The sequence below is a fragment of the Colius striatus genome, chromosome Z (assembly GCF_028858725.1).
Source record: "Colius striatus isolate bColStr4 chromosome Z, bColStr4.1.hap1, whole genome shotgun sequence".
In the NCBI taxonomy this organism is placed as follows: domain Eukaryota; kingdom Metazoa; phylum Chordata; class Aves; order Coliiformes; family Coliidae; genus Colius; species Colius striatus.
The window spans coordinates 656423-677373 of record NC_084790.1 but is presented as its reverse complement, the minus strand read 5'-3'; the positions used below and the strand labels follow the sequence as shown (position 1 = coordinate 677373).

General features: G+C 47.0%; 1 protein-coding gene across 2 annotated transcripts in view; it reads right to left on the bottom strand.

Annotated features, from left to right (window-relative positions):
* The window catches only part of LOC133628698 (unconventional myosin-Id), a 109747-nt gene that overhangs the window by 52140 nt on the left and 36656 nt on the right, over positions 1-20951 (bottom strand). For both annotated transcript variants that reach the window (XM_062017170.1, XM_062017171.1), the window contains 12 exons: positions 12986-13194; positions 12071-12164; positions 11235-11400; positions 9848-9901; positions 8859-8954; positions 7772-7888; positions 6694-6897; positions 5434-5579; positions 5233-5347; positions 4389-4559; positions 1679-1749; positions 538-612 (listed from right to left, as the gene is read on the bottom strand). In XM_062017170.1, coding sequence (XP_061873154.1) covers positions 538-612; positions 1679-1749; positions 4389-4559; positions 5233-5347; positions 5434-5579; positions 6694-6897; positions 7772-7888; positions 8859-8954; positions 9848-9901; positions 11235-11400; positions 12071-12164; positions 12986-13194 — 1518 coding nt within the window. The remainder of the gene's footprint in view (positions 1-537; positions 613-1678; positions 1750-4388; positions 4560-5232; positions 5348-5433; positions 5580-6693; positions 6898-7771; positions 7889-8858; positions 8955-9847; positions 9902-11234; positions 11401-12070; positions 12165-12985; positions 13195-20951) is intronic.

Sequence of the window (20951 nt, the reverse complement as noted above, 5' to 3'; positions counted from 1 at the left end):
GGTTTAAACTCTTCAGACCACTGCACACATAAAAAAGATTCAAATCTATTTCCCCATTTTGCCCATCATCCCTACATTTGCTTTCAAAACAGGAATTGTAGCTGGGGCCAGTGGTTTCTGCTGTTGACTAAATGCTGCTCAGTATCTCTAGCACTGATTAGAGAGATCAGTAAGGGTACACTTCCAACTGGTCCAAAGCCCTGGTTCATGGCAAGCCAAGCAGCACAGGTCATGTCTGCACAGCTATCTTGATTGCACAATGAGCTGGGTTCAAACAAACACCTTCAATTCAGTTAAAGGGTATATCAGAACAAAACCAATGTGTACAGAATAAGGACTTTACCCTGAGAAACCAAACTAATGGCCTCTGGGTCAGATACACAAAGATCCAATCCCAAAGCAATGTGTTTATGCACATGCACTGCACACCCAGTAAAGACACCACCACTGAAAACATTAGTCTCTTCCAGCACCCACTCTATAAAAAGGGCTCTAACAAGTCAGACTTAGATTCACCTCATTAATGTATTTTCCTACCTGTTGTACATGAGGCGCTTGAAGTCTTGGAATAAAGTGTCCTTGTTCTTGTCAATAAACCCACTGACTGAGTAACTGGGGGTAAAAAGAAGGAAAACAGGATTAATTGCAAAACAGCAAAGTCCTTCTCTGACCTGCTGGCATCAGTGTGGAATCATGGTTGGACTCCAGGATCCTAAAGGTCTTTTGCAGCCCCAAGGAGGAAGATGGCCCACGTTCCAGTTACACTCATCATTTCTGCCTCCAAGTTCACAGCAGAAATTGTCTTCTTTTTCAAAGTCTAATATATCCCTGTCTTGGTCTCAAGGAAGATTCTCTTCACCTTGTGTCCTTTTCCTTGGCAAAATGCTTTGAAATCAGGGCAATCTATCAGCAATTGCTCAGCAAAGACTCCAGAACAAATCCAAACAGGGCAGAGTGGGCTCCAGAACGATCCCACTGATTACCCTTATAAAGGAAAGGTAAGTTTAATCCCTTGTTAGCTTCCTTTAGATTCTGCTGGCATGGAGAGCTACACAAATCCTAACCATGAAATCATTCCAGGGACACTCCAGAGCACAGCTTTCCCAGGGAACACTTTCTAACACGTGGGCATCTCTCACTTCTACTTCAGCTCCCTTTGCATTTCTGTCCCATACCATGGCCATTTGTCCTATACTGTGGCCACTTCTGTAGGCTTTGGGTACTGCAAACACTTCAGTCTGAATGGGGCAGGCTCCTTGCACTGCTAATTGCTGCAGTTTAACATCGCCCTGCATTTCGAGCCTGCTCTAAATGATTTGAGAATTTAAAGCCAGAGAGTTATATAATCACACTAAACAGATGTCTAAATCAGATTTTATTAGCTTTCTTGCATAAACACTGCAAGCTGGGTTTTTTTCTCTCCCTTTTTTTCCTCAAGCACCCCCTCCCCTCAGCCCCTCACTCCCCTTCTCCTCCTTTTGTTTCCATTCCAAGTATAAAATCATACTCTGTAGAGCATTAAGATTTAATTGGTAAGCAACTGCTGCACTCTGTACTTCTGTATGACAGCTATTCTGGTTCATCCCAGCAGCAGCATTACCTCAGAACCCTGTACTGCTTCAAAGCAGGCTAAAAGACAAAAACAGAAGGTGCAACTTGATTTCTCAAGTGAACTCACATCACGTCCCCGGCGTAGTGCCTGATCCGAAAGTCTCTGTCGAACTCCAGAGTTTTGTCAGTTGCACAAAGCTGCAATAAATTCACACACATTAAAGTGTCACCTGTGGACTTTCCAGATCCATGGAAAAGCAACATGCATTGGAAACAGACCCAGGAAGCACAGCCATTCCACCTCCTACAGGCACGTGTAGATGCTAAACCCAGCTAAAGGCCCCTTTACAGCCTGTTCTCAGGGATGCATCATGTGTGTTTGTATTGGTGCAAATCAAGCTGTAAGAGCCCACAGCTTTAAGAAGTGCTCTTCTCTCAGAAACAGCAGGATTTTTGCTGAAGCCAAAAGGAGCAGGTAGATGGATTAAGCCTTTGCAGGAAGCATGGGCACCATTAAAAACAGCAAGGGCTGGTGGACCAGAATGGACCTTCTCACACTCTTCCCTTCACAATCAGTTTGTTGAGGCTGACACTAAGGAGAACCTTCCCCTATTTGGAGTTAGGAATTCATAGACCATCTCTGCACCTGATCCTATAAATGTATAAGATCAAATGAACAAAGGCTGAGGAAAGGAGCCTGTTGTTGAGAAGCACTGTCAGAGCAGTCAGTACTTGTACACATCTAGATTAGCATTGGGCAGCTTGGAGAAGGATGATCCACGCTCTAGGAACAGAATATTTTGCCACAAATATTAGTAGTGGCAGCATTTGCCAGTATTTTTCCTGGTGTGTTTGGCTTTCAGCAGGACAACCAAGCAGACAGCAGCAGAGCAGACATACAGCACACAAACTAGGACATCACTATTTAGGGCACAGCAGCCCCTTAGAGCTTATCCACATGGAGCCAGGGTCCAATGTGCTCTACAGGCGAGCAGTGAGGCATTAACTCAGGCTGGAAGATGGGAGCTGATCAGCACACATACTTTAACCCTTTAGGAATGGCTTCAATCTACTTTGAACTTTATAGTATCTGGAAAGAACCATTACAGGCTGCAAAAGCCAATTATGAAACCAAATCAGGTCCTCTGCTTTAATTCAAGCTAGAAGAGGCTGGCTTAGGAAGCTCAGGTTTCCTACAGCAGCTCTAGATGGGCCTGAGGAAGGTCCCTCAGACCCTGGTAAAGGACATCTGCAAAGACACCAGAGGGGGAAAAAACAATTACGCTGCTGTGACTTTTATGGTCAATTTTGTCAGGGCTCTATTGATTTAAGCTAGAAATTAGCAAGCCTGACAGATACATCATCCCCACAGACGTTATTTATAGCAGCATTCCTTGCTTCCCTCCTAGTCTGTGCAAACACTTCCCTGACAATGCCACCCCCTACTGAGGAACACTGCACTGGCAGCATTTTCAGTGCATGGCTCCTGTGCTGCAAAGGGATTCCTCAAGGTAAAGGACACAAACACATTCCTTTTTTCTCATTTTCTTTTCATAGCATCCCACATAGTTGATGAGATTCAGTCCTCTTCCTCACTGGCTCAAAGTGCTTGCTACCTGCTCTCTGTGATGGAACCACATCACCTTAGCAGACAGGGGACCAAGGACAGAACAGCAACTGAACTCCTCTCTCTGTCAGCTTAGTCTGTTGACTAGATAGCTCCAGGACCTGGCCCACTTTCCACACTGCCCCACTGCAGAGGATTTAAGGCTCCATCCCCGCAGGCTTCACTATTCACAGTCATTAGGACTACTAAAGGAAGCAATTTGTATTAAAATCTAGAAAGCCAGACTATGTGCTCCATGCAAACACTTGTTCTGGGGGGAGTTTATTCACAACATGCTGTGAATCTGCAGCTTGGGCAGGAAAAATCTAGGTTAAAGTGGAAGACAACAGCGGGCAGTCCCCCTCCCTCAGCTAGGATGCATGTGGCAGAGGAGATGTCAGGTGTGCTGCAGCTAAAGGCCACTTCAGGAGAGCCACAGCTGGCAGGAAAACATGGCTATTTTATTTCTGTGCCAGCCTCTACCCAAACAAGCCACATCCAGCTCTATTGTTTCTGTGCAGCCTCCCCGGAGGCAGCCTTTAGCACATTTCTTACACAACCATGCTAATTTTGTGTTTCTGACCTACATAAAGCGCTGCACTGGGCTGGGGGGGAAGGGGGGAGCAGCCTTCAGCACGATGCACTTCAAACCCCGCCTCAGAGGAGACAGACATCAATAAATTAAAGGCTCTGATTTGATTACTCGGCACGAAAGATGCTCAAATTAATCAGGCTGTGAGGAACAAACAAACAAAGCCTTTTCACTTGTACATTGTGCCAAAAGCAAAGCAAGTGGAGGGGCCTGGATGATCACAGGTCCAGAGTGAGATGGGCAGGGGTTGAGGCCAGTGAGGATGAAAAGCCACGACCACAGCGCTGCAATAGTGCACAAGTGTGAACAATTCCCCTGTCACCGTGTAGGAGAGCAGCCTGGCAGGAACATCACGTGTGGCCGAAGCACACATCGATTGGCTCCAAATGACATCACACTATGGCAAAGCAGCAGCTCGGCTTCTGTTGTGCCTGGAATAAACGGATCCCACATTGGGCATCCTTCGGCTCCCTCTGCCGGGCACGGAGCCCTCAGCCAAACCCAGCCCACATGGCCTGTTCTGCCTTGGGGGCTCCTCTCAGGCTCCAACCCTGGCCACCCTGCAAGTCCTTCTCCTCGTTCCATCACGCCTCAGGAAAACGGAAAAGGGGTCACCCAGGGTAGGAAGGAGCCCATTACCTTTCTGCTGGAGAAATGAGCATGCTTGCCCAGCTTGTTATTGAGAGCCTCAAGGAACATCTCATCCGTCACCTTGCCGACGTTCATGCAGGCATCGTCCAGAATAGCAATGATCCCTTTGTGCTGCTGCTCCACCAGGTCCACAATCACCTGGTTGTTAAAGTAATCGATCTGGAAAGCACAACGAGGGGTCTGTTTGTGACCTTGGCCAGTGAAAAGGAGCATAGCAGTGTTGGCCACTGAGGGACAGAGAGCGGGACCTGCTGCTCAACGGGAGAGGCAATCGGCTTTCAACATGCACATCACTAAACCAAAATGGAGCAGGCTGCTCTTCCAGCTGCTCTTCTCATTTGTCAGGCAGCTCACATGAATCTTGAGGCCTCTGCTAAAACCACCTGCTACAGACTGCAGTATAAAATGTCTTCTTCAATTCAGCTGTGCAGTCAGCCCAGTGAGAACTGTGCATCTTGGTGTTACACAGGGAATCCCAAGAGCAAAACCCAAGAGTTTTACATTTGAATATCTCCAACCTGACAATATCCATAACCTCTCAGAACAGAAACACTCAGTGCTGGGGGTGGCATCACAGGGATGTCACAATATGCTTGAACTCACGCCTGGAGTCACTTCCCATGCCATGCCAAACAAAGGAATGCCGTGAGATACTTGCTCAGCCCCTTCCACAGCCCCATTTCCAGACAGCAGGTCAAACAGCACAGCTGACACGGACACAGATGTCCTGTCAACTTCCACAGGAGCCCACATGGGGAGCAACTTCAGATCTGGCCCTTCTGCCGGTACACTGACCTCAAACCAACCTCTCCCTCCCCTGCCAACCACTCACGTGCTTCCAGGGGATTCCCTCTCGCTGGTACTCTTCCTGCTCCTGCTTTAGAACCAGCTGAATGAAGAGCTGCTGCAGCTTTTCATTGCAGTAATTGATGCAAAACTGCTCAAAACTGTACAAACAGAAGAAAAAGGAGAAGGTGAGGATGTGTGTGGGAAAGGAGAAGGCACAGCACTGGGCTCTAACACCACAGCTCACCTGTTGTTATCAAATATTTCAAAGCCATAGATATCCAGCACGCCAATGACCGTGTTCTTGCCATGGATGGTGGTGTCATAGTTCTTCACTTCGATCACATCATTGATGTGAGTGACAATCCAGCAGAAGAGGCGCTCGTAGATCGCCTGCCAGGACACAAACACTGAGCAGCTCCCGCACCTGCCTCAGCTCTTGCAGGTACATGCAACACGTGGGGAACACAAAGCCTAATCCAAGATGCTGCCCTAACTACACAAAGCTGAAGAGAACCCTTTGCTCAAAGAGAGCAGATGAAGATGAAGAAAATAGTCTATGAAAACTGCTTTTTCATTCTTCCCAAACTCACTCCCACAAAGTGTCAGTCCCAGGGAGGTCACTGGGTACAGTGCTTCCCCTCATTTCATTCCAGTCTACTTTTCAGTTGCCTAATAACTTCCATTCCTGAGAGTTACTGAACAATACTGAAGAGCAAGTGAGAGGTGGGTTGTAGAAGCCAAACAACTGAACACAATGGCAGTAAAATACTCCTGTTCACCTTTCAAAAAGAAAAGGATCTGTAGGCACAGGTATCTTTGAAGACTACATGTTCAAAACATGTTGTGAAGATGTGCAAACATAAAAACTTAGGGGAAAAGGCAAGCTAATAATCAAGGATCTTTGTAACTTCATCTGTTCTTCCCCTAGCATTTGATTCTTTAGCAAAGGAGGGACAATTGTCACTCCTCTTGTCATCACTCTCCACTTTTCATAAAGAAAGCAAGCACTTAGGGTTTCCAACCTGAGCTCCAAATGTTATGGTTCCACTCTCTACTCTTTCAGTTTAACTGTTCAATACTTTGCAGAATATTCAGCCCTGTACCATGTATTCCTCTTGCAGGATGCCAGCAAGCCAGGCTTGCAGCTCCCTCCTCTCCACTGCTGGTTGTGATGTGTGCTGTGTCACAGCCAGGAAGGGTAGGGATGGTGCTGCTCTGCAATCCCCCCATGCACAGGACTCACACATTCAGCAATACAGCTGCACAAAGTACTGCCTTGTGACATCTCAGCAAGCAGCACACTTATTGATCCAGGCAGGGATCCTCCTGGGACCTGAGCCCTGAGAAATGTGCAGTGTTGAACGCAATTCACTATTGAATGCCTTTGCTGGGCATCACCATTCTTTGCTGCACCAAGTACAACTCAACCAAAGGGCAAAAGCAAATACACCAGGGTTCCTGTCACATACAAAACTGGAGGCAGAGAAAGGAAACTGAAACTCACTTTTGCTAAGGCATCTCTGCCATAGGTGGCCTCTTGCTCAGTGTGCTGCTTGTCAATGACATCCCGGCCCGTGGCTACGGTCCGGAACAGCAGAGCCTTCTCCACCATGTCAGCCTTTGTTGACAGCAGGTCTGCGATGACAGCCACGACCTTGCTGTTTTCTATTACAGGTGTGTCACCATCCACAGAGAATTTCAAGTTCCCCTGCAACAAGTAGCAAGAGATTAGGTTTCTCAGTCTCTGATGACTCTGAATCAGTACTGCCCAAGTTCACCCCATGCCCCTCGCTATCGAGTCGAGGTCTCCTCACACACTGCGGAGTCTGGGCCTTGTGTATCCACAGACCCACAAAGCTCCAGCAGCAGTGGAAGCAGCAAAGCCTGACTCAAACAAAAGCATTCCTGCTCAGGGTTCACCTCAGCTTCTGGGACAAAAATGACATCAAACCCTTCCAGAGGTTTCACCAAAGACTGTCTCAAGCTTCAGAGTTTAGCAGAGGGTGATGACATTAAGCACACAAGTTAAGTGTTATGTAGCATTTCATCCCCACAGTTCTTACTGCAATGCTCCTGCCTACTAAGGTGATGGCAATATTGTAGGGAAGCTGACATGTCTGCACTGGTGACAGTCCTGGACTGGCAGAACACAACCACACAGCTTTGTTACTGAATACAGGTCTCCTGTATTTGGCTGTGCTCAAGACTCCACCAGGAAGTGAAGTATCATCCCTCCAGCAAAACCACAGTGGTGATGGCAAGTGTGAGGCTAAAAGGGGACAGGAGGATAGCAAGACACTGCCAAAGCAAAACAATTCCTGTTCAGAACAGTTGACAGCTCCCAGAACCAGTGAAATCTCTGTTTTGGAACATGCAGGAATAAAGCTGCTCTTCCATCATGAACTGGCCTATTACACTAAGAAACTTCACCCACTCCTGGAAGCTGTAAACTTGTGTGCACACCTTTCTAGCCAACAGATCTAACTGCTTCTGCAGCAGGAAAGGTACAGCTGCTGGAAGTACAGGGGTGCTTGACCCTTCCTGAAGAGCAGCCTCCTCATACCAGCAGGCACACAGCTTACCAAGTGAAGAATGGCTGCCACAATTTTGTAGACAGTCTGAATCTCCTCTTGCTTGAAGCCTATCACTTTCATGGCATCAGCTACGGCTTTGAACTCTGCGCCGTCATTGATGGAGCACTGAGGGCAGAGACACGTTTGGAACATGAGGGGCTTGATGGAAGTTAACAGTGAGAAAGCAAAGAGCCTGCAAGCCCATGGAAAGACAGATGCACTTTGGCATTTTTCAGATGCAAGACACCAGCGTGAGGTTTCTCCTCCCTCATGCCACATGGCCGTGTGCTGAGCCCCGTGTCACACACACCTGGACACTGCCAGCAACGACATACACAAACCCAGCCCAGCACCACAACCAGTGTTGTGGAAGGGTAGAAGCAGTTCATAAACAATCCAAAGTTCCAGGTAGTGCAGTCACAGACTCTCTGAGCAGAAGCAGCAGCAGTAAATTGCTGGCCACCACCTTTCTTGCCAGTCATCCAGCTTCCCTTTCACTGCACATTTCTAGAGAAACTGCTAAAGCTGGCTGAGATGGTCTGTGGGTTTGTTTGACAAAGAGCTTCTGAAGGAAGCAATTAAAAATCAGGAAGCCTTTTGTCTGCTGCAGAGGGACAACATTAGGGGCATCTCCAGGTGTATTTAATACATTCAAGATCCTGTTGACCTAAAAACTTTATGGGTTTGTTCCCTTCTTTCCTGCTCAGAGACCCATCTGAAGGGAACTCAGATATGAAGAATGAATGCTTCAGTAACTTCAATGTTCCTGCTGCTGCAAAAAAATGAGCCCTTATGGCTTTTTGAAAAGTAGCTGAAGCTGCTCATTATGAAGCATGAAGAGGCTGCCACTGGTAACGTGTCAAATATCTATGCCTGCATTTAACACGGGTGATATCTCTCCTGCTACATTTGATTGCTTTCTATGAGCAGCCACAAGTGCAGTATGCACAGGTACAAATACACTTGTCTTCTAGGGCCAGAAACTCCATTAAAAATAGCCCATCAGTGTCAGCTTTCCATGTTCATCTCAAACCCTGCCCTCAGCTCCTGCTGGCTTTAAGACAAGCTACCTCTCAGTCATTAACAGCACCCTCACCTTTATCTGTGCTCCAGGACAGATATAGTTGTAAGCAGAGGCATCCTTCTGCAGATGTAGAGAACGTAACATCTGGTCAGAACCTCCCTGCAGGAGCTGTGCAAAAAGAGGTTTGAGAAAAGGTGAATCCAAACCATAAAATCCTTCCTTTTCCTGTTTCTTACTCATCTGCTTGACAAGCAAAAGATGAAATCAGTGCTGTGGTATCTGGAGTCCCAAGCAGAACATGTGCAAAACCCAGCGTCTGCGTGGCTGTAGGGCTGTGACCAGCAGGAAGGGCTTGCCTCAGTGACAGTCTGAGTGACACAACTGCTTACAAACAAGCCTGAACCTCTTCACAGCCCAGACATGTTTACATCTATGACATGCCACAGATGTGCCTTGGCAAGCACATTGACCTCTGCCATACACAGCCACTTCCCAAGAGGGAACTGCCACACTCATGAGATCAGTGCTGACGTGCCATCGTGGAGTACTGAGGCAGGGAAAACCAAACCAACCTACGTGTCCCTCACTGCAAGACTGAGAATAAAGGTTATACTAACAGGCTGACCATTTTCCCTAAAGGACACACAGGGGAACCACCCAACAATATGGAAGGCATCCAAAGGAATCCTCTCAAGAAAAGGAAAGTCAATTTGGTGTGATAAAATTACTTCCATATGGACTAAAGGCCTCAAGAGAAAATAGAGAGATTAGACTTACTACAGATAAAACAGTGAGTCAAAGTCCAATATCCTACCAGGGCTGTTTAGTTAGTTACTCTCCTTTTACTTTTACAAATGTAGTAATTTGGGACTGCAGGATAGAAAACAAATCTTCCCAGGCTCCTTCCCCAGAGCAGGTCTATTCCAAGAGCTAAAGAACCTAAGCTGACCCCAGATGCACCTCCTTGGCAAACACACCAGAGGGTGAAAGCTCTATAGAGTTTGTCTATCATGGCTGGGAAACTTGAGACAGGACATTTGTTTCAGCAGATGAATACAAACCTGGTAAAAAGAATGAAAGCTTCGTTCTCCTGGCTGCTGCACAATCACACGAGACTGTGGGGAAACAAACCACAGGGATTTCTGAATGTGGACAGTCTGCTTCCCCAGCACCTCCCCTTACACACCAAACTATCAGCTCACCACTGCTAGGACACCTGCAAACTAGCCTTAGCTTACAATAAATCTGTTCTGAACACTATTATCTGTGGGTGTGACCATGGAGTTTGAAGTCTATAATCAAAAAGAGCAGCTTGTGTAACAGCTGCAATGTCCTACTTCCAACCAGGAGTGCCACATGGCAGCATGCATGGCAGTCAAACCCAACATCACTTTAGCTCAGCAGTTTCTTCATTGCTAGAAACAATAAGCAGGACTCTGTGACTACAAACAGACGTTGTGTGGGCCACAGCTGAGCCCCATCCCTGGAGATACTGCAAAGCCATGGAGCTGAGGGCCATGGGTTGACTCAATGGTGTTAAAGATCCTTTCCAACCCAAATGATTCTGTTAGTTAGAGCTTTACAGTAACCACTTCTTCAACCCCAGGACAGGCTGACCAACAGCACCCAACCCTGTACAATCAAACACTCTGCTATAACGTGAGGGCATTGTTTTAGGGAGCAAGTGACAGCTCCATCTTCAGAGCACTCATTCCAAATCAGTGTAAGACAGCACATGCCCAAAAATGAAGTGAAATGCAGAAGAAATTCAGTAAAGAAGCAACATATCCTTATTTTACCCCACAAGTTTGAACTATGGAGAGTGATGAGGCATGTGGTCCTGCTGCCCTGCAGTCACTGCCTGGTAATCACTGGTGTCTGAAGGCAGACACGTGTCTCACATCACGAGAGCTGTTAACAGACCATGCCTGCTTTTTCTAGTTTCACATGTTCCCCTGTTATAAGCCATCCAATGACACAAAAGTCATTCTGCTCAGGATCACTTGGAATATATAGAGGCAAGGTTCAGGCAAAGATCACACAAGGCTGTGTCATTACTGCAGATTAACACTTCTAGAGCACCCTGTTGCCACTCACAGACACAGATATCTTCTTCTTTTATTCACCACTCCTTTTAACAAAGGAGTTTTGCACATGTTAAATTAACCTCAGCTCTCACTCTGGATAAACATACACACACCTATATATGCACAAGCTTTCGAGTAACTCCAGTCCCTTAGGTGCTGAGCTCTGGAAGCAATGGTGTTTAACTGGGCACCGCCAGTGCTTCAGCAGCATTTCAGCTACTTAGAGTAACACAGATTGATGTAGAGAGCTGCTCTGCCCTCACATGCCACCTCCTGATGTTCTTTGAAAGGAAAACTTACCACACACATTACAAAAGTAACTCCACAAAAGCCTCCACCTCTAGAAGCAAGGGCAGCTCACCTTTTCTAGTAAGTAGTTGTTGATATGGCCACCTATGGGGTCTCCTTTGAAATCAAAGTTGATATCCATGTATTTTCCAAACCTGCTGGAATTGTCGTTCCGGTTTGTCTTGGCATTGCCAAAGGCCTCTAACACACAGTTGGATTTCAGCAGTATGTTCTTGACTCTGCAGCACAGATAAATGGAAGAGAGAGCAGGGTTAAGTCCAGACTTGAATACATTAATGCATTTCTAGAGAAAACGTTAGGCAGAGCAGTGATGGCCTTTGGTGACACCTCGGCACACGTGTGTGATATCAGCAACCCCACGGGAACTGGCTGGGAGCTTTTTGGCTCCTTAATGGCCAGCAAATGGGGATCACAGACCAAAGCAGCATCACAAATTCCTTTACACAGCTAAGTTTTGAAACCAATTTCTTGAACTCTTTTGCAGGTCACTTTCAGCACTGGTGTCAGGGTGGGAATTGAGTCTGCCTCAGCAGAAGCCCTTCCTCCAGGCCTGACAGGCACATTTTGCAGTTCAGGAGCACACGAGCCTGAGAGGGCACAGAACATGCTCCTTGCACTCAGTGTGCCATTCTAACACACATGTACTTCAGGCAGGTTGCCACAGCAGACACGACTTCTAGATCCTGGCTTTATTTTCCAACTTAGAGAATAAACTTTTCTGCATGGTTTTTGCAATCAATGGTGCAAAGTTCCCAGAGCAAAAGCAGCACCTGAACAAGTCAGGTTAAATGCTGTAAAATGGGTATGTAATCAGTATAAGAGACCACAGGTCACAGAAAAAGATCCATGAACAAACCCATTTCCCTCCTTTTTCTGTAAAGCCCTTACCTTTCCACCTCAGCCCTCTGACCAGGGTTGGTAATGGCTGCTATGTACTGCATTATGTATTTACTGGCCTCAGTTTTCCCAGCCCCGCTTTCACCTGAGGGTATAAATACAAAGGTGACAGCTCAGAGCAAAAAGAAATCAAAGCAAATCACTGAACAGCATCCCTTCATTCTACCCCAACAGTGTCTGGTGGGTTTTTATTTAAAGCAATCTGATTTGTGTGCACTTTGAATACTTCCTAAATATAGCCACAGCCCTGCTGGGTCGTTGCTGCTGTGTTGACTTAGAAGCAGTTACCATGTGAGACTTCACGCGGCGGTAGAAGGCCTGGCACACAGAGGATCAAAAGGAATATTGTGAGAGGAGAAAGACAGGCATGCAGAGGCTTGGCTAGCAGCAGTGCTGGGAGCTGCAGGACAAGAGGCCACTGTTCAACACACCACCTCGAGTCTCTCGCCTTTCAGAGCTGCTGAAGCACGGGAACATCAAGGAAACAAAGTGCCAGGATCCAGACAGTGACTGTTCATGGTACAGGCCCTGCTCCCACTGTTAGAGCCACCACATGCAATCAGGCCAGCCAGCCAAACAGAGAACAAAACACTGGCCAGTCATCTCTGGGACAAAAGTCAGCAGTTCTCCAAAAAGAGCCAGGAACTGTTGTCCCTGAGCTCAGCTCACACAGGCAGAGCAAGCAGGGGACCCATGCTCCCGTTACTTCACAGTTATTGCACAGATGAAGGTAATGACCCACACCAGTTCTTGACCTAGGTAAGAAGCAATTCACTGAAGGTCTCCAACACAGATTCAAATGCAAACAAGCACTTCTAAGATGAATGAAACTCTCTTATAAACTGCTGCCATTAACCAAATCACAAAGGCAAGTGTTCCTGAGCAGGAAAAGTCCTCTCAGCTTACCTGAGATGACAATGCAGGTGTCTTTGGATCGTCGCTTCATGGCTTTGTAAGCGGCGTCAGCAATCGCAAAGAGGTGAGGAGGCCTCTCGTACAGCTCCCTTCCCTTGTACTGCTCAATCACGTCTCGCCCATAGATGTTCAAGTTCTTGTAAGGATTCATGGAAACCACCACCTCCCCAATAAAGGTGTAGATCCGTCCTTTTTCAAACCTACCCCAAGGAGACAAAAGGCAGAAAGGGCGTTAGTCAAGCCCAGGATTCCCAGGTGCCCACTTCAGCAGGTGGGCTCTTCAACCCATCACCCTACTGAAACATGTCAACAACACATTGGCTACAGACATCCCCTGACCAGGACTGTTAGCTTGTTATGTGGACATGTGACCTTAAAAGGACTAAGGACTAGAGGTAGCTTTGAATCTTACCACCCACAAAGGACATTGCTGCTGTTCCACTCACAGACACACAACTGCTCAGATCCCTGAGCTCCAAACACCGACCATATTCTGGGTACAGCAAACCTCTGCTGATGCAATCGAGCCACCTCTCTGCACATTCACATATTCCTGGTGCCATTGACACGCTGCCAGAAACAAATGGTTTCTAAGATCCTCTTTAGCAAGACTTCAGTTGGTATCATTTACTGCTTCTACATTTGACAGTGAGTAAAGGTGAGCTTGTGATGGGCTCACAAACACCCTGTGAAGGGGATGCTTCCGAAAGGGGATTTAAAGGCATCCTGGAGTTGTCCAAGACCCAGCTCAGGCCAGAGCAGCAGCAGTTTTGAAGCCATTCTAATCATATTGGCAAGAAAGTAAACAACTACACAAACCAAGAAGCAAATGACAGCCTTCCAGCTCTCACAGTTAGCTTCCACTCCAGCCATTTCGATGGACAGGACTTTGATATCATCACTGCTGTTGAGCCAGAGGAAAGCTTGTTAAGAACCTGTGAAAACAACCCTAAATCACATCTTTCCTACACCCTCTCTGGTCCTTAGGGTCCTTTCCTCAAACAGGACAGAAAATAACTTGATATTTGTTAAAAATTCAAAAGTTAAAACCTGTTTCCCAAGAAATGGACGTTTAATGGACAGCAGGGGAGCACAGGAGCTCCAGAGTAACCGGTGAGGAATTCAGCCAGCATCTGCTTCTCGGGAGGAGAAAGGACGGCAGCAGATGGGGAGCTGAGCGTTCCCCGTCCTGCAGTCCCAGCTCCCGACATTAGATGGCAGCCTCGCACCTCTAGAGAGCTCCGGGGCCGTCCCGAGCCGAGCCGGGCTCGGCGCAACCTGTAGCCCTCCTCTCCGGAATTCATCACCATCCCCACGTGGGGACAAGGCCTGACATTTGCTTTTGTTCCCTTGAACACTTGCTGCAGCACCTTGGCACTGTTCGATTTTAGCAGGTGGAATGAACACCTCGAGAAACAGACTCTCACAGCCGCGTTCCAGAGGTGCTTCTGCCTCTAACTCCAGCAAAACCTCTTGTCATTCCTGCACTCAGCTTTAAGGGAAGTTAGTCCTGACATGCATTTCCCACAACATCAGCTGAAAAGGCAGATATGCTATATTTGAGAGACATGTGCTGTTTGAAAGCTACCAAAAGGGTTTTGGGGAAGATAAGGCCATTATAATCAGCAGCTATTGCAGCAATAATGATGGGTGATGGACAGGGAGTGCAGAACCGCAGCTGAGTTCTTAGACTTAGAGACACACTCAATCCTTGTAGTTTGCCATCCTAATTTTAATTCTTTGAAGCACAAAGCAGCTAGGAATTGTGTTATCTGGAAGATACCAAACTGGCTGAAGACACATGTAGGTGCAGGGAGACTGGATTCCACCAGGCTGCTCATTGTCTGCCCTCTTGGGAGCACACAAGAGACTCCACGTATACATGGAAGAGCTTAAAACAACCCAAACACACACAACACTGCTTCTATAAGGAGATCAAATCACACTGGGACATCCATATGTAATGGGAACCATTACAAGGACATTGAATTCAGCAGAATCCTTCCCAGTTGTCTGGAGCTGGGCCATCCAAAACAGTTGCCCAGAGGAGAACATCCAGTGTGCTCCCCAGAAGTCATGGCACAGCAGGCACATCACCACCACTAAGCACTATTCATGGGAACAATCAAGATACAGCAGTTCCTGGATGAGTTTTGAAGCTCCATCAGATGCTGGGCTGGAGGGTTGGTGGTCAGCACTGAGAGGTTAAGGGGGGTTATTTTAGCTGCCAAGAAGAAAAAAAAGGACATTTCTACTGAAGTGTCGGTGCCAAGACACCACCACAGCACCCAATACTCTGACCTCCTCCTCCATCAATGAATTATGTAAACTGCCAGCAGCAGAGCACAGTTTCAGTTTCCTGCCCTGACAGCTGAGTGTCCCTGGCTGTGTGGTGAGCAGAGCCTGCAGCCTGGGCTCAGCCAGCTGCCCCACTGCTGGCACCCACGCAGCCCCCTGCCCAGGGCACAGCTCCTGCTGGCATCCAGCATTGCCTGTGCAGCCCCCTGCCCAGGGCACAGCTCAGCTCCAGAAGTGTCCCAGTCTGACACACTGCCTGCCTGGCCACAGAGATGACTGTTGGTGTTGAAGGCAAGTTTCCAAAGGTTTTACTAGATTCTGATGAGTTGTGTCTTCGATCTGGGTGACAATAGGCAGATGGAGATGAAGGAGATGGATCCACCTCCAGGCCTGACAAACAGGCAGCTCTCAAGCCTGGCTTTAAGGATACAGAGCTTATGAACAACTGACAGCCCCAGTCACCTCTCTGTTCATTTTTCTTTACTTCTTAGCACTGGAGCTAAAATTCCAGAGCTGTGCTTAGATGTTGCTAAAAGGAGCCGCTGCTGCTTACCCCTCCTTGCTGATAAAGCCTCTTTTCATCAGGCAGAGCAGCTCGGCACAGCAGCAGGCCAAGAACAGCAGTGGCTGTTTTCCTAGCTGCACTGCTTTGCTGGGAGGTTGGTGGTTTTCCTGACCCATGAAGAACTCAAAAAACTTAAGAAAACAACCAAGATGGCAGCCCAAAGGGGAGGTACAAGCTGTGTTAAACTCACCATTCTTCTGCAAGGGGAGGTCACACAAGCAGAGGAGGAAGCTGGTGGTGCTTTTTGGGAAGGCTCATCAACATCCAACCCATCAAGGGAAAGCTCATCAACATGACAGATAACAGAGTGGAGTTTTGTTCTTAAGAGCAAACTATGGCACACTTGATAAAAGGAAGCCCTGTACCTGCTCCCAGAGTCAAACCTTGGCTTGTATGCAGCATCAAAATCACCTCACCTTGTGCTGCAGCTTGGAGGAGAAAACATTTACCCATAGTGGTGTTAATTGAATCATTTCTGTATCACTGTCTTCTGAATGTTCCACTTACTGCTCTGGCACCTGACATGAGCTCAGCAGCCAAAAAGGAAAGTCACTGTTTAATCCTTGGGTGGTGTGGTGTGTTGTGGAGAGCATCAGCTCTTTCACCAGAGGGTTTTGTACTGGTTTTTATTACCTCGTTAAAACACGACAGTGTTGACTGACAGTGAGAAGACAGAAACCAGTAGGTCACAGAATAGAAATCACTGAAAGGGACAGGAATTCCCGTCTAGGAAAGACTGCCAAGGAAAGAAAAAGGCTCTTACTCTGTTTCATTGTTTTTAAGGAGTTAAAAAAGCCCAAGAGCCCTAAGTGCAGACATCCCGTGTTCACACCCAGCTGGCTGCAAAACACTGCAGCAAGCCCAGCAGGGAAGCAGAGATCTTCACCACCAGAGAGCACTCACATTTAGGATTTCTCCCACCTGACAAACGCTCCAGTCAAAAATAAAACTGTTCTTACCGAGGAAATGATGCAACTTCAAATGCACTCAGAACAAATAAAGAAAAGAGTTAGCTGGCAAGACTTGGAAGCCCTACTCCAAAACAACATCTGCAGAATGCAGACTGTTCAACAAAGGCACCCTGCCCTGCTATTGCCACTCAACACGCTGCAATTCCAATTCCAAAGGCAATTTCTAATTAATCATTTACATGGTACCTCCTCTGTACCCAAAGATAAGCCCAAAGTGGTCAGGATCCCAGGCTCAGTGCTATTTCCAGAACCCAGGATACCTTCCGAGATAACCATGTGGAGGCCACATGGGCTTCACTGGGGTGTGAAACAGCTCCTCAGAAGCACATTTTGCCAGTCTTTCCCTCCATCTGTCTGATAGCAAGGAGCAGAGCAACTGCTGGAAAAACCATGCCAAGTCACCAGTCATCTCATTGTCTGTTACTTTAAGAGAGCTAAAGTGTAGCTCTTGGTATTTATGGGCCATTTTCTCTTGGGAAAAGACCTTCTCTCATCTGGAACTACTCTTTTCTCACTCTTGGTCACAGATTGGCATCATATTCTGCTTTCCATACAGGCTGATGTGCTAAAGCTTTCTCACATTAGTAGGTACTCAGTGAAGCTCCTTGAGCTCAGCTTTTCCTGCTCCCTGTTAACTGAATGTTAACAGAAAAAGCCAAGGCAAGTAATTCAGGAGAGATACAGGAGTGCTACAGGTGCATCAGCTCCTGCTACAGTCACAGCTAACCCAGTACCACTGAAGAGTAAAGAATAAAAGCTCATGGTTTTAAACTATTATCTGTTTCCAACTCATTAATTCACTCCAAAGCACAAACAAGCTGAAACAGTTAGAAGGAGCGTGCTGCTTTTTCTCCCTTCCTCCTCTGTGCATGGGGAGAAGACTTTGCTTAAGCACCCTTCAGCCTGTGCAAGACAATTGTGCCTTTTACATGCAATACCAGGTCTCTCCACTGAGAATTCGGTGCTTACAGGCTTTATTTTAGGTAAATCTCGGGATAAACTCAGCTGTCAAGCAGGAAAGAATGACTCTCCAGCCTTCAGTGGATTGCTCATAAACTGTATCATAGCGAATCATCCTCATCACAAGAGAGCTCAGATAAACTGGGCTTGTCTTGGCACAACTAAACTGAAAATGTCCTTGCAGCACTTGGGAAAACACACCAAAACAACTGTCCAGTCAGTATTACCTCCCTGTGCTAGGAAAAACAATCCCAGTCTGTCACCATCCTGAATATTCACGTCTACAATGGTTTGATCCATCCAGAGGGCTGGGGAAAGTGCAGTTTAAGTCCCTTTAACGTGTAGGTGAAATTTGTGCTCACAGTTGTCCTGCACAGATTCAGTTTTCAGATGTTGCCAGCTTAAAAAAAATAGGAAATGCCATTCAGCACACATTCTGCACCACTCCTTTCCTGTATGGAGGGAGCAGAAAGGGCAGGGGGAGGAATACCTCATTCATCTCCAGTCTTCACAGTCAGCTTTGGAAATAAGGCTCAAAGCCTCCTTTGCAATGATGGGACTATTTGCTTTTTCAAAAGGAGACTGTAAACTATGAGTGACTGATGCCACATCTTCCTCAAACTGACTGTACCTTGACAAGGGTGATTCAGACCCAGCACTGCTGACCCTTGAGTCATCTCTGCAGCTTTGCAAACCCTGTAGGTAGGGCTGGGGGAAAGGGCAGCTGGATGCTAAGCTAGCTCTAACGAATGCTGAAGGAAGCCTAAAGCTGGGAAATGGGGCTGGCTAGCTGGAAACTGGAATAATATTAAAATCCTTCTCCTTAAAGCCCTAACCTTGCAGTGAAAAAGTGCCAAACCACTAAACATAGGAGTCACTGAACTCTCCTCTGTGTTTGCGTCAGCCAGCCTGAGCTGTCTCTGCTTCGGCTGGGGAGCGCTGCAAACGCTCTCCTGGCGTTTCTAGAAGTGTAGCAGAAGGCTCAAACAGACTTGAAGGAGGTAAGGAGACTGAAGGAAGTTCTTTGAAAGGCTTCCAGGGCCAACACCACTTTGTATTTTTATTTCAATCCACACATGAGAAAGTTGCTGTGGAGCACAGGTAGAGAGAAAGCAGCTTGCTCTGTGTAGAGCAGAGAAACACACTCCCCCTTTCCACGTGAAAAGTCTGGCTGGAGCACTGTACAATCCAAAGGCAATAATCATATTACTCTGCCTTGAGCAGGACCTTGCCCTGAATGACCCCTTGAGGCTGAATTACCCTCTGATCCTGTATCTAACCAGGAAAGAGGAGAACAGGCTTGGGATAGCAACCAACAGCAGAAAGCCATCTATCCATAATTTGTAACTATTTAATCTGCCAAATAAAAACACATCTATAAAAGGACAGTAAAAGAAAGCTCAAAAGTCAGGTAGGTTCTTTTATCTGCAGCCATCACACGTGAAGCCAACTGGAGCACGTGAGCAGGACAGCCTAGAGCCTGTCACAGGAGAGAACGTGGAGCAAGAAAAGGTGAAAGCAATCACTCTAGAAATCCAAGGGTAGATGAATATCATCTTGCCAGGTAGCCAGAAGTAATTAAACTGCAGACTACACAGGCCCATGCAAAAGAAAAATGGCAGTCATTCACCCTGGCCAACACAGGCTTGGAGCTGGAAGCTCAGAGGGGAGGGAGCAGCCGTGGCAGAGCGTTTCAGCAGCAGCCCAAGCACTAGAGAGCCCCGCTGGGTACTGCTGAACTTGCTGTATGGATGTGTTGAGGTTTGGCTCCCTGCACTGAGCAGCACCTGACTTCACGATCCATTACGCTCCTTCCACTGTGACGCTACAACATTCAGGTACTTTTGCCTTCACCCACCACCTCTCCTTTCCAAACCCAGTGCCCATCTTCTCCTGCCACACTGTGATTACCCCAACCTTATCTCAACGGAAGGCCCTGCCCGATTGCCTGGCCCTGGTTCAGTGGTGCATGCACTCTGCAACGCTCTGATGCTGAAGCAACTATAAAATCCTGCAACCCAACAGAGAGATCAGGACATGTGCAGAAAATCAAAGGTCATGACTGATACCCTGTTACTTGCTCCTAACTTCTCCAGCAACTTCAGGACACAAAACCCATTCCCATCACTGCTGCTGACTCTGAGATGGCAGCATCCTTCTACAAACAAACATAACCTGAAGCCACGTCAGCAACTGTACTGATGATGACTTATCTTATTTTCTGAGCCATCTGTTTCTCACACTACACTGCACACACTACCATCTTCTGTGTACACTGCACAATTAACAGACCTTTGTACTGATGTCTGCCTACACCTCTATTTACTCCACAAGCCCAGGTGGCAAGGTACAATCACAGTGTTTCACAGGTTTTCTCTGTAGATGCTTGGAGACTTTTTGCAGTCAGCTGGCTATGAAACACTGTTGTTCAGATGCTTCATTGTTGTGTTGGAAAGGAATATTCTGCATTTGTTAAGCTCATGCCCAGTGCTGATGTGTGAATGCTGCTGGAGTCTCCTCAATACAGCATTGTTTCAGCACAGGGCTCAAAACCCAAGAATCATCTTGCAGTATTAAGATACAATGCACAGTTTGCAAGCCAGCACTCCAAAAGGCTTGCTTGGCCCTTTGGTAATGTTACATCTAAAATACAACTAGATGTCTTATACTAACACAGGTCAGGCAAATCCTGCAAAACTAATCATGCAAAAAGACTGCACAAACATGGCCTAAGGTTGCTGCATAATTACAGTTTCTTTCAGAGTTGTTATAGCAAGCTGCACCATCTCACCCAAACTCCTTAAGCAGGGCTGTTTGCTTTCTGGCCATAACGCCAGGCAGGCTTCTTTAGGCATTTATGTGTTTTACAGCATATTGTGACTTCACAGCTCTTGTGGTTTGGCATGGAAACTGTCCTAGCAGCACATTAGATTACTAACTAAGGGCTTCAGCAGACAAACTGCTGAGTCTCAAAGCAGCAGATGAAGATATTCCACCTCCAGCTGCCCATCCAGCTCCTTTGCCAAAGATTCCCTTCTGCCACATCTACTGAAGGGACAATGATGGATGGCCCTGATCCTGCTCACCCCAAGCCATTCCCTGCAGGACAACCAGCTAAGATGAAGAAAGAGCCATAGGCAATGGAGGGAAATGGAGGAAAACT